This window comes from Balaenoptera ricei, chromosome 3 (genome assembly GCF_028023285.1).
Source record: "Balaenoptera ricei isolate mBalRic1 chromosome 3, mBalRic1.hap2, whole genome shotgun sequence".
In the NCBI taxonomy this organism is placed as follows: domain Eukaryota; kingdom Metazoa; phylum Chordata; class Mammalia; order Artiodactyla; family Balaenopteridae; genus Balaenoptera; species Balaenoptera ricei.
Window position 1 is genome coordinate 135171303 of NC_082641.1, and position 15494 is coordinate 135186796.

A 15494-nucleotide genomic window follows, 5' to 3' on the forward strand; every position below is an offset into this window, starting at 1 on the left:
AAAAACCACCAGAAAGCATCTCCAGGACACATGCTCAACTAGAAGGAAAGGGCAGTGTCATCCACAATAGCAAATCCAGCACAAAGCGTGTCCCTGAGTCACACCCTAAACCCTCCCAGCTGTGAGCTGTGCATTAGAAACGTGATGGAGACTCAGCTGCGGATCAGAAGGGGGGAGCAGTCTCTGTACTTTCGGAATCTGTGCAGACATGGGTTAGAAATGCCCTGGGGGTGACAAATGCACAAACTTTCTATGTGTCCCTGTCTTGATGCCATTTCATCATTACTTAAGCGTACACACACACACAGACACACACACACACACACACAAACACACACACACCCCTACACCACCGCAAGTTCCCTAGATCCAGGAGGTTCTAAAATTCAAGCTGAGTCCCTATTTTCAGTCCCTTCCTCCTCTCTCCTTGGCCCACATGGCATGAAAAGACACTCGGCCTCACAGAACGGCTGCCCACTTCAGTCACCAGTGGCCAGTGATACGGCTGTGACCCTGCAAGAGCCGTGGGCCTTTTCTCCTCAAGCGCCAGCCCTCCACGGCGGATTACAAACCCCATTTATACCTTCATCCTGACATCAAGTCTGTGTTTAACAGGCGTTGTGATTGGCAGTTCAAGAACGGTAGATTTCTGCTTTCCATGGGTTTTATCCTTGTTTAAACCCATTATAAGTTATGTTCGCTTAAGCATTATATTCTCAGTTTGCCAGCTGGAGGTGTACTGAGCGTGCCAAAGCATTATTTTTCGCGGAAAAAGAGACTTGCGTGAATGGGTGGCTCCCCTTTGTGGGGTGGGCATTTCCTATCACAAGTAATACTGCCCGAAATGTCGTTCCACAGTCCGATTATCTTCCTTTTCCCCCTAAGAAGATGGCTTTGCCAGTGTATGTATATTTCAGGGAGGGGGCAGGGGCACTGACCTTGGCTGTGCTGGGCAGACTGGCCAGCAGGTCTCTGAGGAGTGCCTTGCTGAGCCCTTATGGAGTCAGAAAAGGAAGCAGGAGCTCAGGTTCAGGAGTCACACAGATGGGGTTCAGTTTGGGCTCCACCATTACTAGATATGTGACCTTGAGCAAACGGGACCTTGATTTCCTCATCTATATAATGGGAGTAGCACCAACCTCACAGGGTCTTCAAGAGAATGGATGTAAGTTTGCATCCGTGTAAAGTGTCCTGTACAGAGTACGTGTATAGAAGTGTAAATAGACAGAGACGTAAGAAACAGGGCTGCCCCCGACCCCTCTCGACCTCCATGACTCACCTCCATCAGTGAAGATGGGTAAGCCGGCTGTGAAGGAAGGCTCCGTGGGGCGCTGGGTAGGCTAAGGGTTAGGGCATAGACCCTGAGGGTTTATATTCATCCCCACTGTTTCTGGCTATGCCTATGGGCAGGTGTTTTCTCTCCTTATGCCTCAGTTTTATCCTCTGTACAATGGAGATCATAATTGTCCTCATGTTTCATCAGGAAGTTGTGAGGATTAAGTAAGATAAAGCAGACTCAGTGCTTAGCACTGGTCAGTGCTCAAGGAATGGCAGCTGATGATCTTATTGATCTTACTTCCCTGCCAGCTGCCTTACGAATCCTGGATACATCCTGTTTGCCCCCTCTGAGCAGTAGAGTGCTTGGAAGCTGGAGGGAGGAGATGCACTCTTGAGCCTGTGTTTGAAGCCAGCCTCTGCCACCCACCTCTGTCTGAAGTCAAGCCATTCCATAACCTCGCTAACCTTTCACTTTCTCGTCTCTAAGGTAGGGGCTCTGAGTGCTGATCACACAATCCCACTGTGGGGAAGGAGGGAGGTCATGCAGGTCAGCACCACAACCCAGTGCCAGTAAGAAAAGTGTAAGAAATGGTGGGACCCGTTTTAAAAGGTTGGGTTTCTTCTCAATGAATAGAAAGGTCACCTCAAATTTGGTTACTCTGTTATTTTCCATATTCAATGAGGGGGAGGAAATCGAACAGTTTTGATATGAACCAGAATCCTCTAGTAGCACTTTGGGGTTTCTGGTTCCCAGTAGTAAGTCTTGGGTCTTTGGTCTAAGATGCTGTAACCTCAGGGCTCTGGCTTGGCCAACTCACCACCTCCCCATTATCAGCCCCACCAAATGTGCATGCTGACACAGGCAACAGGAAGGGAACCTACTTCAGGAGAAGGCCAGTCCCGGGAGAGACCCTGAAGTGGAGAACTTGCTAGAGTCCACAAAAGACTGATCTGATTATGGCGACCGCAGGGAATGAGAGAGGAAAGAGAAACGATGGCATTAGTAAGTAGAAACAGTATTCTCAAGCAAATCCCGGGCCTGAGCAGAATTGCTGGAGTTGGAAAGAGAACTGCTCAGGCAACTCCAGCAGAGGAGGGATGCCAGGGGGGTCAGGGACCAGGGCCAACGAGGGTGAACACAAAGGAACAGAATAGATGAGGGTGGACAGAAGCAGGCAGGCCCAAGGCCATTCCCCTCGCAACAGTGGCGCATCTGCTTCAGGCCCTGGGAAGGTGAGTCAGGGCGTCTGGTTGGCCCAGGTGGGGCCTGGGGCTTACCTTGCAGGCTGTTCCCGTTGGTGCTGGTGCAGGTGGGAGGTGGGGAGGTCTGGGGTCTGACCACAGGCGCAAAAGCACTCTTCTGTTTCACGGCTGAGACCATGTTGGCTGGTGAGAAGGAGAAGATGCCGGAGGAGCTGCTGCAGTTGGAGGGGAGGCTTGTGGAGGAGGCCATGGTGGGGCTGGATGGCACGACTAAGGGGCAATGGGAAAAGAGAAATCAGTGCCTCTCCTGGTGTCCTGACACAAGGCAGCTCAGCTCCAACCCTGACACCCATCCTTCTCAGGCCGCCCTTCTAGCAGGAGCCTTCCCTGAACTCTGAGGGTCTTGTCTGCTCTCATCATTTGGTACGCGGCATGTGTTTCCTTTTGTTGTAGGCCGACTATGTACCAGGCAGCGTGCTAGAGCATCCCAAGCCAGGAAACAAGAGCGCTCTTATAAGGGGTAGCGTACCACATGATAGCCTCAAAGGTGAGTATGGCCAACTCTGGGGAGGCAGGGAAGGGAGACCAAAGAAGGTTTCATGGAGGAGGTGTCAGGGGAAGCATTCCAGGTAGGGCCTAAACTAAGGTTCTAGCAAAGGGTCTGGGGATACAAGAGACAGGAGGAGGCCAGCCTGAGAGAGTGTGGTCACCAGTGGAAGGAGAGGCGTGAGGAAGAAGAGTGAGTTGAAGGCAACACGAGGGTTCCAGCTTAAGGCACTGGCAGATGGTGGTGTGTATGTGTGGCCTGTCTCCCCATGAAGCTACAGCTTCCTGAAGGATATGACTGTATCTTCATGCTCCACAAGACAGATAGAGGTAGGTAGGAAGCCAGGTGGATAAACAGTCTGCCACGTACAACATGTGTGAATAACGCAGGACTACAAGTCAAAAAGTTCCAAATTCTCTCTGTCCCCCGCGGAGCTGTACAGAGATGAGTGTGAACTAATAAGCAGCAGGATCGGAGCCTTATGTAAATACTCACAGTCTGGGAGTGGTGGGGACGTGAATTATCAATGATAGGAGACCTTTGGCAGTTCAGAGAGAGAGAAAACCTAGCTGCTTGGGGATACGAAAGAGTTTGGGTGATGCACGTTCTCCACCAACCACGGTCCTCTCTGCCTGGCCTTTCATTCATCTTTTGATAGTTGCTAATAATCTCAGGTCACTTTAGGAGACAGATTTTGAGCACATGAAAGCCCTCTACACTCAGGACTGGTGCCATCACACACTCACCTTCCATTTCCTCCATCTCCTGGGAAAAAGTATGAATCCTGTCTGATGATTTTCAGGCACTTAATTCAAATTCTAGGCACTTCCTCCTTTACTGTATTATTTTTCACATTATGTAATACACAAACATTATGTATTGCTTTATCACCTGCAAGAATCTTCACATCTTTTTCGTCTATGTCATTGGCCAAGCAAGCTTAAATTGGGACCTATTACATCCTTTTGACACCTGAGCAAACCCAGTGAGCTGGGACTCAGAAAATAGTCCAGCGACTTGCCCCAGGGCCATAGCTGGAAGGTGAGGCCAGGAACCAAACCCAAATGCAGTGCTCTTTCTACTAGGCTACCCTGCTAAGCAAACAGATTGCCATCAGACAGGCCCCTTCCCATGAGCACACCAGAGTCCAAATTGCCAGTTAGATGGCCTCGCCCTCGGCCTACTGGCTTTGGAAAGTTAGGGAAGTGGTTATCAAATTGGTCACAGACAGCCATTGCCATCGGGGTGTGGTGGGGGGAAATGACCCCGTGTAATCAGCCCTCAGCACCACACAATCCAGACGCACCGGATGCTTTATGGAGCAGAACACAGAGCCGCCATCATCAGAATTTTCACAAACATTTTCTAAACTGTACTTTTTCTTTTAATGAGACCAGCATTTTTATACATCTCTGAGGATTTGTAAATGTGAAAATACGCTCAATAATAACACCCATTTAAATTGCAAAACTCCTGCACTGGAGGTTTGATTTTTAAATATTCGTGGACTTGAAATCCTGCTGGTTCACTGAGGAAGGCAATTAATCTCCCTGGCAAATGCGATCATTATGTGTATTTAGAGGTGGGGAGTTTGGGGAGGGGGCGTTAACAGAGGAAGGGGTGAAATATAGTCAAGCAGTTCCATTTGTTATAACATTATTAGATATCAGCCACTATACCAGAAAGTGTGTTCACCAGTGGAATGTCTTATTTTATTTTTTATTCTGTTGGTTTGGAATTTTTCAACGTGAGTGGTTTATGAATAATTAAATATTATGGAGACAAAAATTCAAATCAGCTGGGCTTTGTGTTTATTGTTTTATTTGCATTTATGCAGATAAAACTGTCCCATCTGAGAGCCCATTTGAGAATTTAATACTATATTTGTGAGCACTGAGGAAATCAATTAATGGAAATTAAATGTTCGAAGTTTCGTAGTCTGACGGATGCAATCTCAGGCTCAAGTCGCTGGGTGTCTGCAAGGGCTTGGGAAGACAGAGCAATCCAAGCCCCTCAATTGAATTGCTACCACATAGCAATTAGGTTATTGATTTAATTAAGAATGCCACCTTTTAATTTTCAGGTCATGATTGAAGCATTTTCTGATTGAGTGAGTAGAAGGGAGAACACTGAAATGATAGATCTGTGAGAAACAATTTTTTGATGAATCAAAATCTAATGTGAAACTGGCCCCAAACATTGATGCTCAAGCAGACAGACGTAATATATGCAGATTATTAGGGGGAATTTTAAATGTTCAACAAGCTGCTGATTCCAAGCAGATCAAGTAGAAATAAAGAAATATAGAGATTTAGCACACACTGAGCCTACAAATTCACCCAGAAGGTAAATGGTCCTAAGTATTACTTTCAGAAATAACTTCTCACAAAGGCCAAGAATGATCTTTCCTTTTTCAACAGCCTAGCACACTCCACATTTCCACTATGAGAGAAAGCGTCGTTTTCCGTATTTTTAGCTGAGACTCTCGTTTTAAAAACATGACCATTCTTTCATTTAACAAACAACACAGCTGCTATCATCCCACAAAATTCTAAGAGTTTACGTATTTTATACACCGGAAGAGCCACCCACATTGTCCAAGATGAACTAGGTTTTCTATGTAAAAATCCTCAAAGGGCGAGCAAGAGATTGCGCAAACACAGCCTATGACATTTTATATGTAAAGAAAGATGCCAGTTTCCTGAGGTTCTTTAGATGCAATCTAAACAAACATTGCACAAAAAAAATCCTTTAAGCTAAGCTTCTTTAAGACAGGGACGAGACACCAAAGAACAATTTCTTGTGTGTGTGTGTGTGTGTAATTTGTTTTTCATCATGCCAAATTTTTAGAAAAAAATAAAGTGTGTTTTTTGATTTGTTCAGTTTTCGTTTTTTCTTTGTACATATCAAACACAGAGGGGAAAAAAATTTCCAAGCACTAAAAAAAGAGATTTTAAGAAGTTTGGATAGTTGTTAGTATGCTATACTACCAGCACCACTTAATATTATCATTCTGTCATTATGATTAGTACCGAGATTTGTTGACTGCATCTCCTATGGGCCAGGCCTCAGGACGAGCTCATTACGTGCATTATTTTATCCAAGTCTCACAACAAATGTATGGGAGCGGGTGCTGGTTCCTTCCCCATTTTACAGATAAAGAAAACTGAGGTTTAGAGGGGAGATGAACCTGCCCGTAGCCACCAGTCAGTCAGTAACTGGTAGAAGAAAGAGTCAAACCCAACTCCATCTGACTGGAAGCTTGGGTTCCTGCAATGACATCACGCTGCTGTTTTGGTTGCAGCCAAGTTCTGTGAGGGAGATGGGGAGGACGGTGAGCAAGGAGGGCAGAGATTCCTGCTGGGGACGGTGCCGGCTTTGGTCCCATCACCTGGGTCTACGCCTGGTGGGGCAGGGGTCCTCAGACTGGGGAGACCTGCACAGTGGGCCACACAGCACAACGCCCAGTTCTTAGAGCAAAAATGTGCAGAAACACAGGACACACATCTCTACTTACTGGCATAGGGCGAGTTGGCAGCTGAGCCATTGAGGAAGGTCGGGGAGCCGCCCAAATTGGACATGGCGGCAGTGCCGTATCCATTCATGCTCGTGGTGACCGAGTTATAGTTGGTCTGCTGAGGGGTGGTGCTCGGCACGTACCCATGTGGTGATACGCTGCTTGAGTTGCGGGTGAAACCTGAGGGGCGGGGGCAAAACCAAGGATGAGGGTAGCGTCCGGATGGGTGGCGGGTCTGAGAAGCTTGGGGAAAGGAAGGTCTCTGTTTCTTGCCCCATCGCCGCATCCTGAAGGGAAGGGGCCAGGTGATTCATGGGTGGATTGGTGGTGCTAGCTCCATGATTAAAATGGGAAGCGAGCAAAAGACACATTTCTCAGGAGATCATAGATACTTAGCGGGCCTGTGAGAAGTGGCAATGCAGGACCTATAACTTATCATTTGGGAACAGAAATAAATCCCAATCTAAGAGACATATCCTGGAGGTAACCAATTCCTATTCCCTGGGCGAGGATGATGTGCTTTGGCCCCTCCAGAACTTTAGTTCCAACCCTCATTGTGATCTCTCATTCCTGGTTTACAGTGAAAAGTCAAATGGTGAGATAACTAAATGCATGCATCCTTTCTAGCCCCTCCACCAAGTTACCAGACATGATGGCTAGAACCAAAATTCTACAATAGTATCTGATACACACAGACTAGGAATCTCCCCTTTTGGGGGGAAAAAAAAAAAAAAAAAAGAATTTTTAAAAATAAACGCTGTTTTGTGCCAAATAAATGGGGGTGGGGTAGCTTGAGGTTGGGAAGGGGCAGGGAAATGGGGAGGGGAAGAGTGGGGCTCCTGACCCTGATTGGTAGCCTGCGACGCCTCGGAGACATTCACAGCCAGTTGTCCACTGAAGGAGTTCACGCCCATCATTCCCGCGTGGACCGAGGTGTTAGTGAGGGCCGGGAGCTGGCTGTGGTTGCGGGGGACACTGTACAGGGCCTCTGCGATGTCAGCTGCTCTCTTCAGAATAATCTCCTGAAAAGTAACAGGAACATCCCCCTTAGCTGCCCAGATTCCCAGGAGTACCACGTTCCGAGTGTTTACTACAGGCCGTGCTTAGGGCTTTCCATGGTTAACGGCACTAACCTCTGCAGCCCTCTCAACCAACCTGTGTGTTCAGTCTCATCATCATCACGCCCATACCACGGATGGGGCAACTGAGGCTCAGAGAGGCCAAGACCTCACTTCAGGACACTTACCTATTTAAGGAGAGAGCTGGGCTGCATAACCCTGTTCGTCTGACTCTGAAAGCCCATTAACTCAGCCAGTCCTCTATACTACTTGGCAGTACAGGACAGCAACCTGGGGCTTTCCTTCCCCACAGGTAACACAGAGAACTCTGGGGTCACACACACACACACACACACCCTGCAACTCATCTCCCCAGATGAAGTTAAGGGCAAGTTTACATGATGACCTGTGTCCCTGAGTATTAATGGGACTGTGTCCCTTGGACACTGATTCAAGTGACACGAGAAAGGAAGGAGGATTTCTCAGACTCAGTTTCCTGAGCAAGTTGAATCAGATACATGGGGTTGCTCTACGAAATGGAAGCAGACAATATTCAGGCCTCATTATACTTTTTAGGAGAAGAAATTAAACCCCCCTTTTCCTCCTAAATTTTCTTGAAAACCTGAGAGGAATAAAATCAAGCACCGATAACTCTCTTCTTCAGTGATGAACTACATTCCCACAGAAGAGTCCTTTTAAATAAAGTCCCTTTTCTCGTAAGAAAACATTATTCCCTAGAAAAGGCGTTAAAAGATTTACAAAAGAAGAGAGAAGACTTGAATGGCCTTGCAACCCTTTAGGTCCGAATGACTTATACTCTGAACTCGTGCAAGAGCTTTTGTATTTTTCATACTCTTTCATTCCAATAAGGACTGCAGGCGCTTCTGTTGAATGTGGAAGGTTCTAGACCCAGTATGCTCACCTGGTTGTTGTGTGGCATCCCATACAGCGCTTCCACCAGATCTGCAGCCCTTTTGAGTATCACTTCCTGTCAAGGAGAAAAACAGATACAGTCCTCTGAGTGAAGGCAGGATGTCATTATCTTTTCACATGATCGCGTTCCACTTTCCTCTGGCCATCCTTTGCCAATGCACTGCTTTAAAAGAACCCCCGAATGGCGTTAAATCACCAATTTATCCCTATTCACGTACACACTTAATCAAGTCAAAAGGTGAGCATCATTGGTACTGCAAGATAAAATACATCACTATCACTCAGTAGTGTGCCATAAGCACGATAAAGCACTCATATGTTTATTGCTGAATACAATTGCGAGGTCATTTACTAGATTACTATGATGGATGTCAGTTGGTGCATGTTATGAATCCCTAAGATGTGTTTATTTTGCACTTAATTGCTTATTCCAGGAACCATGACCTTATCAGACAGGTCATTTTCAAGAGGTGTCCAATCAATCTTCAGCAACTAGAAGCATGTAGCATTAAACTTCTTTTGTTTATCTCCCTTGCATGGCAGAGTCATGATATAAGGGGGCGATGTAGTAAACCCATCTACTGGGGCAATGCACTGTTTTGTCAGAGGTTCTTACAAAAGAATTCTCCTGCCCCTGGAAGCTCCCTCTGCACCAATTTTCATGACTGGCAGAGTCTGTTTCTTTTATAGCAATGCTTTGCTATTTCAGTATTGTTTGTCATTTTCCCCAGTTGCTCATTCATTCTCCTTCTAGATACATGCTCCACTGTTCACTCCAGTTGAAGAAAAAATGTCTCCTTTTCATTGAGGTGGGCTTCCATATTTAGCTAGCATGCTTGTTTCTAATAATATAGGGCGCTCTACAAAAATGTGTGTGGTGGTAATGTTTTTTCATTCTAACCACAAGAAATCGTTCCCTCTTCATTCAGCCCTAATTTTCTGCAGATTCATTTATACTGGAATGTGAAAAGGAAAGTTAAGCTTGATACTAATAAAATGGAGGTTTATCAGAGAAGCAAACGTGAAGGCGTGGTGTGGTTATCAGAAGTGATTTGCAACAAGATATGTTTATAATTTTTTTGCTGTGGGTAAAGTTTCAAAAAGAAGTTTAACTTTAAACATTTTACACAATAGATTTCTGCATGGAGAAGCAGTGCTGTTCAATTTTCACATACTGCAGACACTGATCAGAAAATAGGGATATAATTGCATTCATTTTGCTGTCACCATAGCCTCTTCAAAAATTCTTGAACAACTCTTGAAATGACACGCTTTTAGGTACATATTAGCATTTTTCGATTTTAAATTCTCTATAAGATAAAATAGTTGTCATACTGCAGTAACTACTTATGACATATATAATGTCCTAAATTCAAAAATGAGATAGCGGGGTTTTCAGTTCTCAATAAACATTTATGCTTGCCTTAAGCTGCTAGACCCCATTTATAAAACAGTTCTGTTATTTTTCATATAAGGAGTGAAAAACATTATATAATCAATGGGGTTTGAATCAATACATCTGAAATAATTTCTTTATTTTCTTAATGCAAGCTACAAGATAATCTACCACTTTTTGTTTGCAGTGCTGTCTGACAACAGCAGTTAATAATTTACTATGGTATGGGCACAGTAAACCCTAGCCCCAGATCAAATCAGCTTGTGCTGCCTTCACTAAAACCTCACGGCTTTATCTGGCTCTTAGGAAAGATGAAAACAAAACAGGATCAAGTTAGTTTATTTACCAAAATTTGACTTCTCTGGGTCTATATTCATTTATTTCTTCAAATAAATATTTATGCCAGTGTTTGGGCTTGGCAGAGAAGGTATTTTTCTTTCATTTTAGGGAAAGAAAAATACAAGTCTCTGTTTGTCAAAAGCAAGATAAGGTGCAGTCAGAAACTGCACTTGCAAACTTCAATCTTGGAACAGTATCATTGAGGATTTAGAGCAGTGCTTCTTCTTTTAATTAATTTCACAGAACCAGGGAGGAGGGAAGGTAAACTCCACAATAAACTCCAAGATCTTTGACGTTTTTGTGCCTGAAAAATTCCAACTATCAGTGTAGGCTGTATATTTTAAACTAATATATTTTTGCTGATAACATTTTTCAATAACATAATCTACTTGTTCCTTTTTCTCCTTATTCAATACCCAGAGCTCTCATCACCATTCAATCCTCTGAAAATGAAGCTTGTGAATCTCACTTCCTAGAGTTGCCTCCTTCTTCAATACAAAGAGCCAGGACATGCTTTCTACTAGGCACGTTGCCACCGTAGGTGGGTCAGCAGCCAGCATTGCTTCAGACCAGCAGTCTTGAGGACAGTGCATGAACCTGACTTTGTGTCCTGGAAGTGACTCCCTTAAATGATATCTCGCCTATTTTAAAATGTCCTTCATCGTGGTATCAACTGTGGGGTTTAAGGGAGAGCCCACTTTTGGCTCAGCTTTGCCAATGTGATTCAGCTTCTATTAGTTATTTCTGCAAATGGGAAGGAGAAAGGAAATTTCTGGGTCCTCTATGAGTTAGTGCAGCAGACCTGCAAGGTGCTTGGATTTCGGTGACCAGAAAATTGCTCTCACCTCCATGTCATTACGCTCCCAGTGAACTAGCCCCCAAGCGTGTTTGTGTTGGGGATCTAATATATTGCCTTTCAATCAGAGCTGAGAGCCACTGAACACACAGACAGAACATGACGAGCAGGTCAGGAAAGCAATAAAGATTTTACAGAGCTGTCCAAGGTGCTAAATTTACTCAATAATGGGTTTGGCACCATAGTGTTAACCTCTCATTTACTACCAGTTTGAGGGACTAAATTGAAGTAGCTGACTTCATTTACCTTGAAATGTATATTTTATGACATTATGTAAGGAGATTGAAAGGGCACTGCAGTTTTAACAATTTAAAGGCTAAAGCATGTTTAAGATGAAACTTGAATATTTATTGTATATTGCACTTAAAGTATATAGAATGTTAAAATGTATTGATTAAATTTGTAAAAGGCATTATAAAAATGACAGGTAGTATAAAAGATGTATGCCTCTTAAAATCAAATTGATAGTATATGCTATCTCTTCGGTGGTCACAAGTGTAATTTTTTTGCAGTTTTATATGGTAATTTGAAAAATCTGTAATTTCACATTAGGAAATGATTGAGCCTGGGATGTTAAAGAGAGAAATTTCCCATAAGGGGACGAGCTGGGTGTTTCATATAATCTTTTGTCTCTGAAATTGTTCCTAAAGTCTTATTTGTTGCGACATTAGGAGGGAGCATTGTGTAAGGATCCTTCCATTCTAATATGCAATTTTAGTATTTCTGAGAAGGGAGAGCACTTGACAAGTACTAATATCTAATTTTTCAAAGCGTTTATTTGTCAGGAGAGATTTTCTCTTCTTTTCATAATGTTTAAAACGTCTCCCTGCTTGCAGTTTAAAACATGAGGGTAGAAATTAGACTCTTCCAAGATAATTAATTCTATCCTTGGATTAAAAAAAAATACATATCCGATTGGGGAATTAAGAAGACAAATACTAGTACCCTAAATATTGAAAAGCCCCAGAGTCTCCTTATAGAGCTAATGCTTGTTCTCCAACCTACATCCTGAGTCAGACTATTTTTCTTTTCATGGCTTTGGATTTCTTCTCTCTTAAAGAAAGAGAAAATGTATACTCCCTAAAAACAGCAACAACTCTTTGCTGACCTATTTTCTTTCTCAATTAAAACCTGTCTTTACCTGCCTTGCTATGACCATCGATTGATGATTATGTGAATGGGAATCTGGAGAGAAAAAAAAAAAAATGGATGAACCATACTAAATCTGCTTAGAGTTAGTAGAAACACTAGGAAGATTCAAGGATGAGTGGGGTTCGAGAAACAGTTCAAGTATAATTGGTACAAGTTTTACTATGTTTTGGAACCTTTATAATAAAAGAGCTGAATGGGCTACAAATGCAGAGAGAAGATTTGGCTTTACTTCATATGTTGCAACCCAATCAATTAGCAAATAATTTTAGAGCTTCCTGTTGTCCCAGCAGTCACACACCGATATTACTCTCCAGCACCTTTCAAGGCACCCTATCTTCCCAGAATTAAGGTACGGTGTTCTGTGGGGATTGCAAAAGATTTCCGCCACCATCTGGTCCTACCCTCTTTATCCAATCTCCTCTCCCTATACATCTGAAGAACTGCCCTCTATTCTGGGCTAGTTAGTCCTCCCCAGCCTAGAAGTAACATGTTGGGCTCCTTCCTATCTCCATACCTTTACTCATTTTGCCTTTACTTTATTTGGGAAGCTGGCTTCAGTCTGTGCCCATTTACAATATCTTCCCATCCTCTAGGGCCTGATAATGAAGGTGGTGCTGGTGGTGGTGGTAGAGTAGTGGAAAACATAACTTGTTTATGGAAAGGGAAACATTAACTCATTCAGTCTTCGTGGTGAGACTCCGTATCACCATTTGGCAGACGAGGAAACTGAGAGAGGTCCGCCAACTTGCCCTGACGTCACTCAACTAATGAATGGCTGAGCAGGGATTCAATCTCAGGCCTGTTAGACATCAGAGCCTGAGCTCTTCATAATTACACTATCCTATCAGAACTAATTCCACCTTCACTGAGACCCCAGCTCCTAACCTCTCTCATTCCTCTGAAAAATAGCAGTGACTACACCGCCCAGCACTGCACAGAAGTGGACGCTGTGGGGTCATTTTGCTCTGGTCTTAAATGTGTGAGTCTGCAAGCTCCACAACCAGACTATAGGCTCTTTGAGGTCTTAAGCTCCTTCTCTAAGACCCTAGCCCTATGTTCAGCAAAGCACAGCCCTTGAGAAATTCTTGTTGAGGAGCTTATTCTAAGATCATTACTGATTTTTAAAAGCGCATGCTTAATTTACATGAGGAAATGACCAAGTCATGTATTTGGCATAGTTTATAAAAGCAGAAGACTTAAATTTGGTGCTCCATTTGGCTCTAGACCTTTAAATCCAATATATAAATTCCCAAAGGTCAAGTCTTGATCACTGGGGGGTTTTCTAATACCACTTTTTTTTTTAAAGTGAATTTGCTCCTTCACTCCTGCTGGCTTGTACTTACATTTTAATTTTGTGATTAATATAATGAATCATGTCGGGTACAGACATTGTCTCAAGTTATAGGCTGCTAACAACATGAGGTTTGTCTTGATGTACATCAGCCTTTTATTAACTATACTCCTAGGCTCTTAGAAATACTTAGGTATTTGCACACTCTTAGGAACCAGGCAAATCATGTCTGATATGCAGACATGGCTAATTCACCTTTCCTTCCATTTCATGACAATAAAACCTCTGAGGATTATTCACCTTCCATGTGAATCTTCTCTGCAGCATCTGATCTCAAATGTGTTGCTAATAAGCTCATATTCACTGGGCCCACCTAGCCTTCCAGAGAGAATGGGAAGGCTGTCTAACCATCCAATACTGAGCCCATTTATAAACCCCGTTCCATGTTTTGAGTAATTCAAACCCAGATGAGCAGGGGAGATGGCCTGAACTTTCTTTCATTCAGAGCACATACAGACCAACTCATAAAGCCAGATGGGTACCCGTTTACCAACACAACATTAATTTCAAATCTCAGAATCAGATTTTGAGCCTCTTGGAACTGCCTCATAAAATTAAAGCCCAGGGATGCTTCTGTAATTTGGGAAGGCAATCTGTGCTTGGCTTTATGCTCTCTCAATTAGAAAATAATGTTTTGAGGGACGTAGAAGAAAACAGAAGCTAAACGTAAGCATCAATTATCAAAGTCAAGTTGACCTGGGTGATTCCCGAGAAAGAAGTACAATACTTTCCTGTCACTGCACATTTCCCTGACATCCATTTATCACCACTCTACTTTGCCCTATCAGGGGATTCAAGATACAGTGGGTTCAAATATCAGCAAAACAAAATGAAGTGGACTGGCAAAATCACTCCTGATTTAAAGTCGATAAGCACCTATCAATGAAATCAGCACTGAATCCGTTCACCTCCTCACTTTGGAGTTCACTATTGGGTCCAAATTTTAAACAGTACATTCAGCTTACTAGCCTTTAACTTCTAGCTCTTTCCCCACTTGCTTCTGAAAGTGTAGGTGACACTACTGATTAGAAAGTCTAAAAGCTGAAAAACTGATTGGAAGTTTCTGGCAGCCCATTTCCTGCAGAGCTGGATGTACAACGCAATAAATACTAGTTGACTGAGAGGTATTTCTGTGGAGGGTAGTTTTATGTCCCAACTTCCTTTGTGTTTATTCAGCCAAATGGAAAATTCCACAATGGTAGACTTTGCATCCTAAAAAATCATATAATGAGGGCAGTGAGGGAAGGAGTAAAACAAACCAAAATAATACTTGAGCACTGTTTAGCTTCCGATCCTCTGAGACATTCCTTAAATTTTTCATTTTTTCTGGTAATATGAACTTCTCGAAATAGAGCTCACCGCAGATCATTAGAAACCTTTATTGTCACACTTTAAACACGCTTTACTCAGAAGCCCTATGACTGAGAGGAGTCACTCTCATCTAGCATGGATATAATTAAACATGTTTCCGTTGAAAGGGGCATTCTCATTATGGCTAAGGACCACTTTAGAGTAAATTGAAATGGAAAGGAGGAGCATAGATGAGGTGTAGGTAGCAAGTGGTTATTTCTAGGGAGGCATAAAATGCCAAATGTGTAACAATTATATTTTACAACCCTGCATTCTAAAGACTTCATAGCATTTTATTATAGAAGAAGCTTCAGCTGAAGCTTACTGAACATTCTAGTGCACACTCATTGCCCATAGTCTTCAAAGAAAAATAAAATTCAAACCATAATCAAAATCTGCAGAAATTTGCAAAACAAAGGAATTAAATATTTTGAAAGGGTCTACTGCTGGTCACACAAGAGGCATCGAAAGTGTTCTAGTCTAAAGAAAATGCAGGGGCTTGAAGGGGGGGCTT

At 43.2% G+C, this 15494-nt stretch overlaps 1 protein-coding gene across 7 annotated transcripts in view; it reads right to left on the reverse strand.

The window, feature by feature from the left end:
- EBF1 (EBF transcription factor 1) overlaps positions 1-15494 on the reverse strand; it is a 393446-nt gene that overhangs the window by 8473 nt on the left and 369479 nt on the right. For 4 of the 7 annotated variants that reach the window (XM_059917603.1, XM_059917602.1, XM_059917601.1 and 1 more), the window contains exons 12-15: positions 8526-8591; positions 7390-7567; positions 6546-6725; positions 2557-2751 (exon numbers count right to left, since the gene is read on the reverse strand). In XM_059917603.1, coding sequence (XP_059773586.1) covers positions 2557-2751; positions 6546-6725; positions 7390-7567; positions 8526-8591 — 619 coding nt within the window. Of the gene's footprint in view, positions 1-2160; positions 2230-2556; positions 2752-6545; positions 6726-7389; positions 7568-8525; positions 8592-15494 lie in introns of those variants that run through there. The other 3 variants (XM_059917607.1, XM_059917606.1, XM_059917605.1) reach the window with 1 other exon arrangement.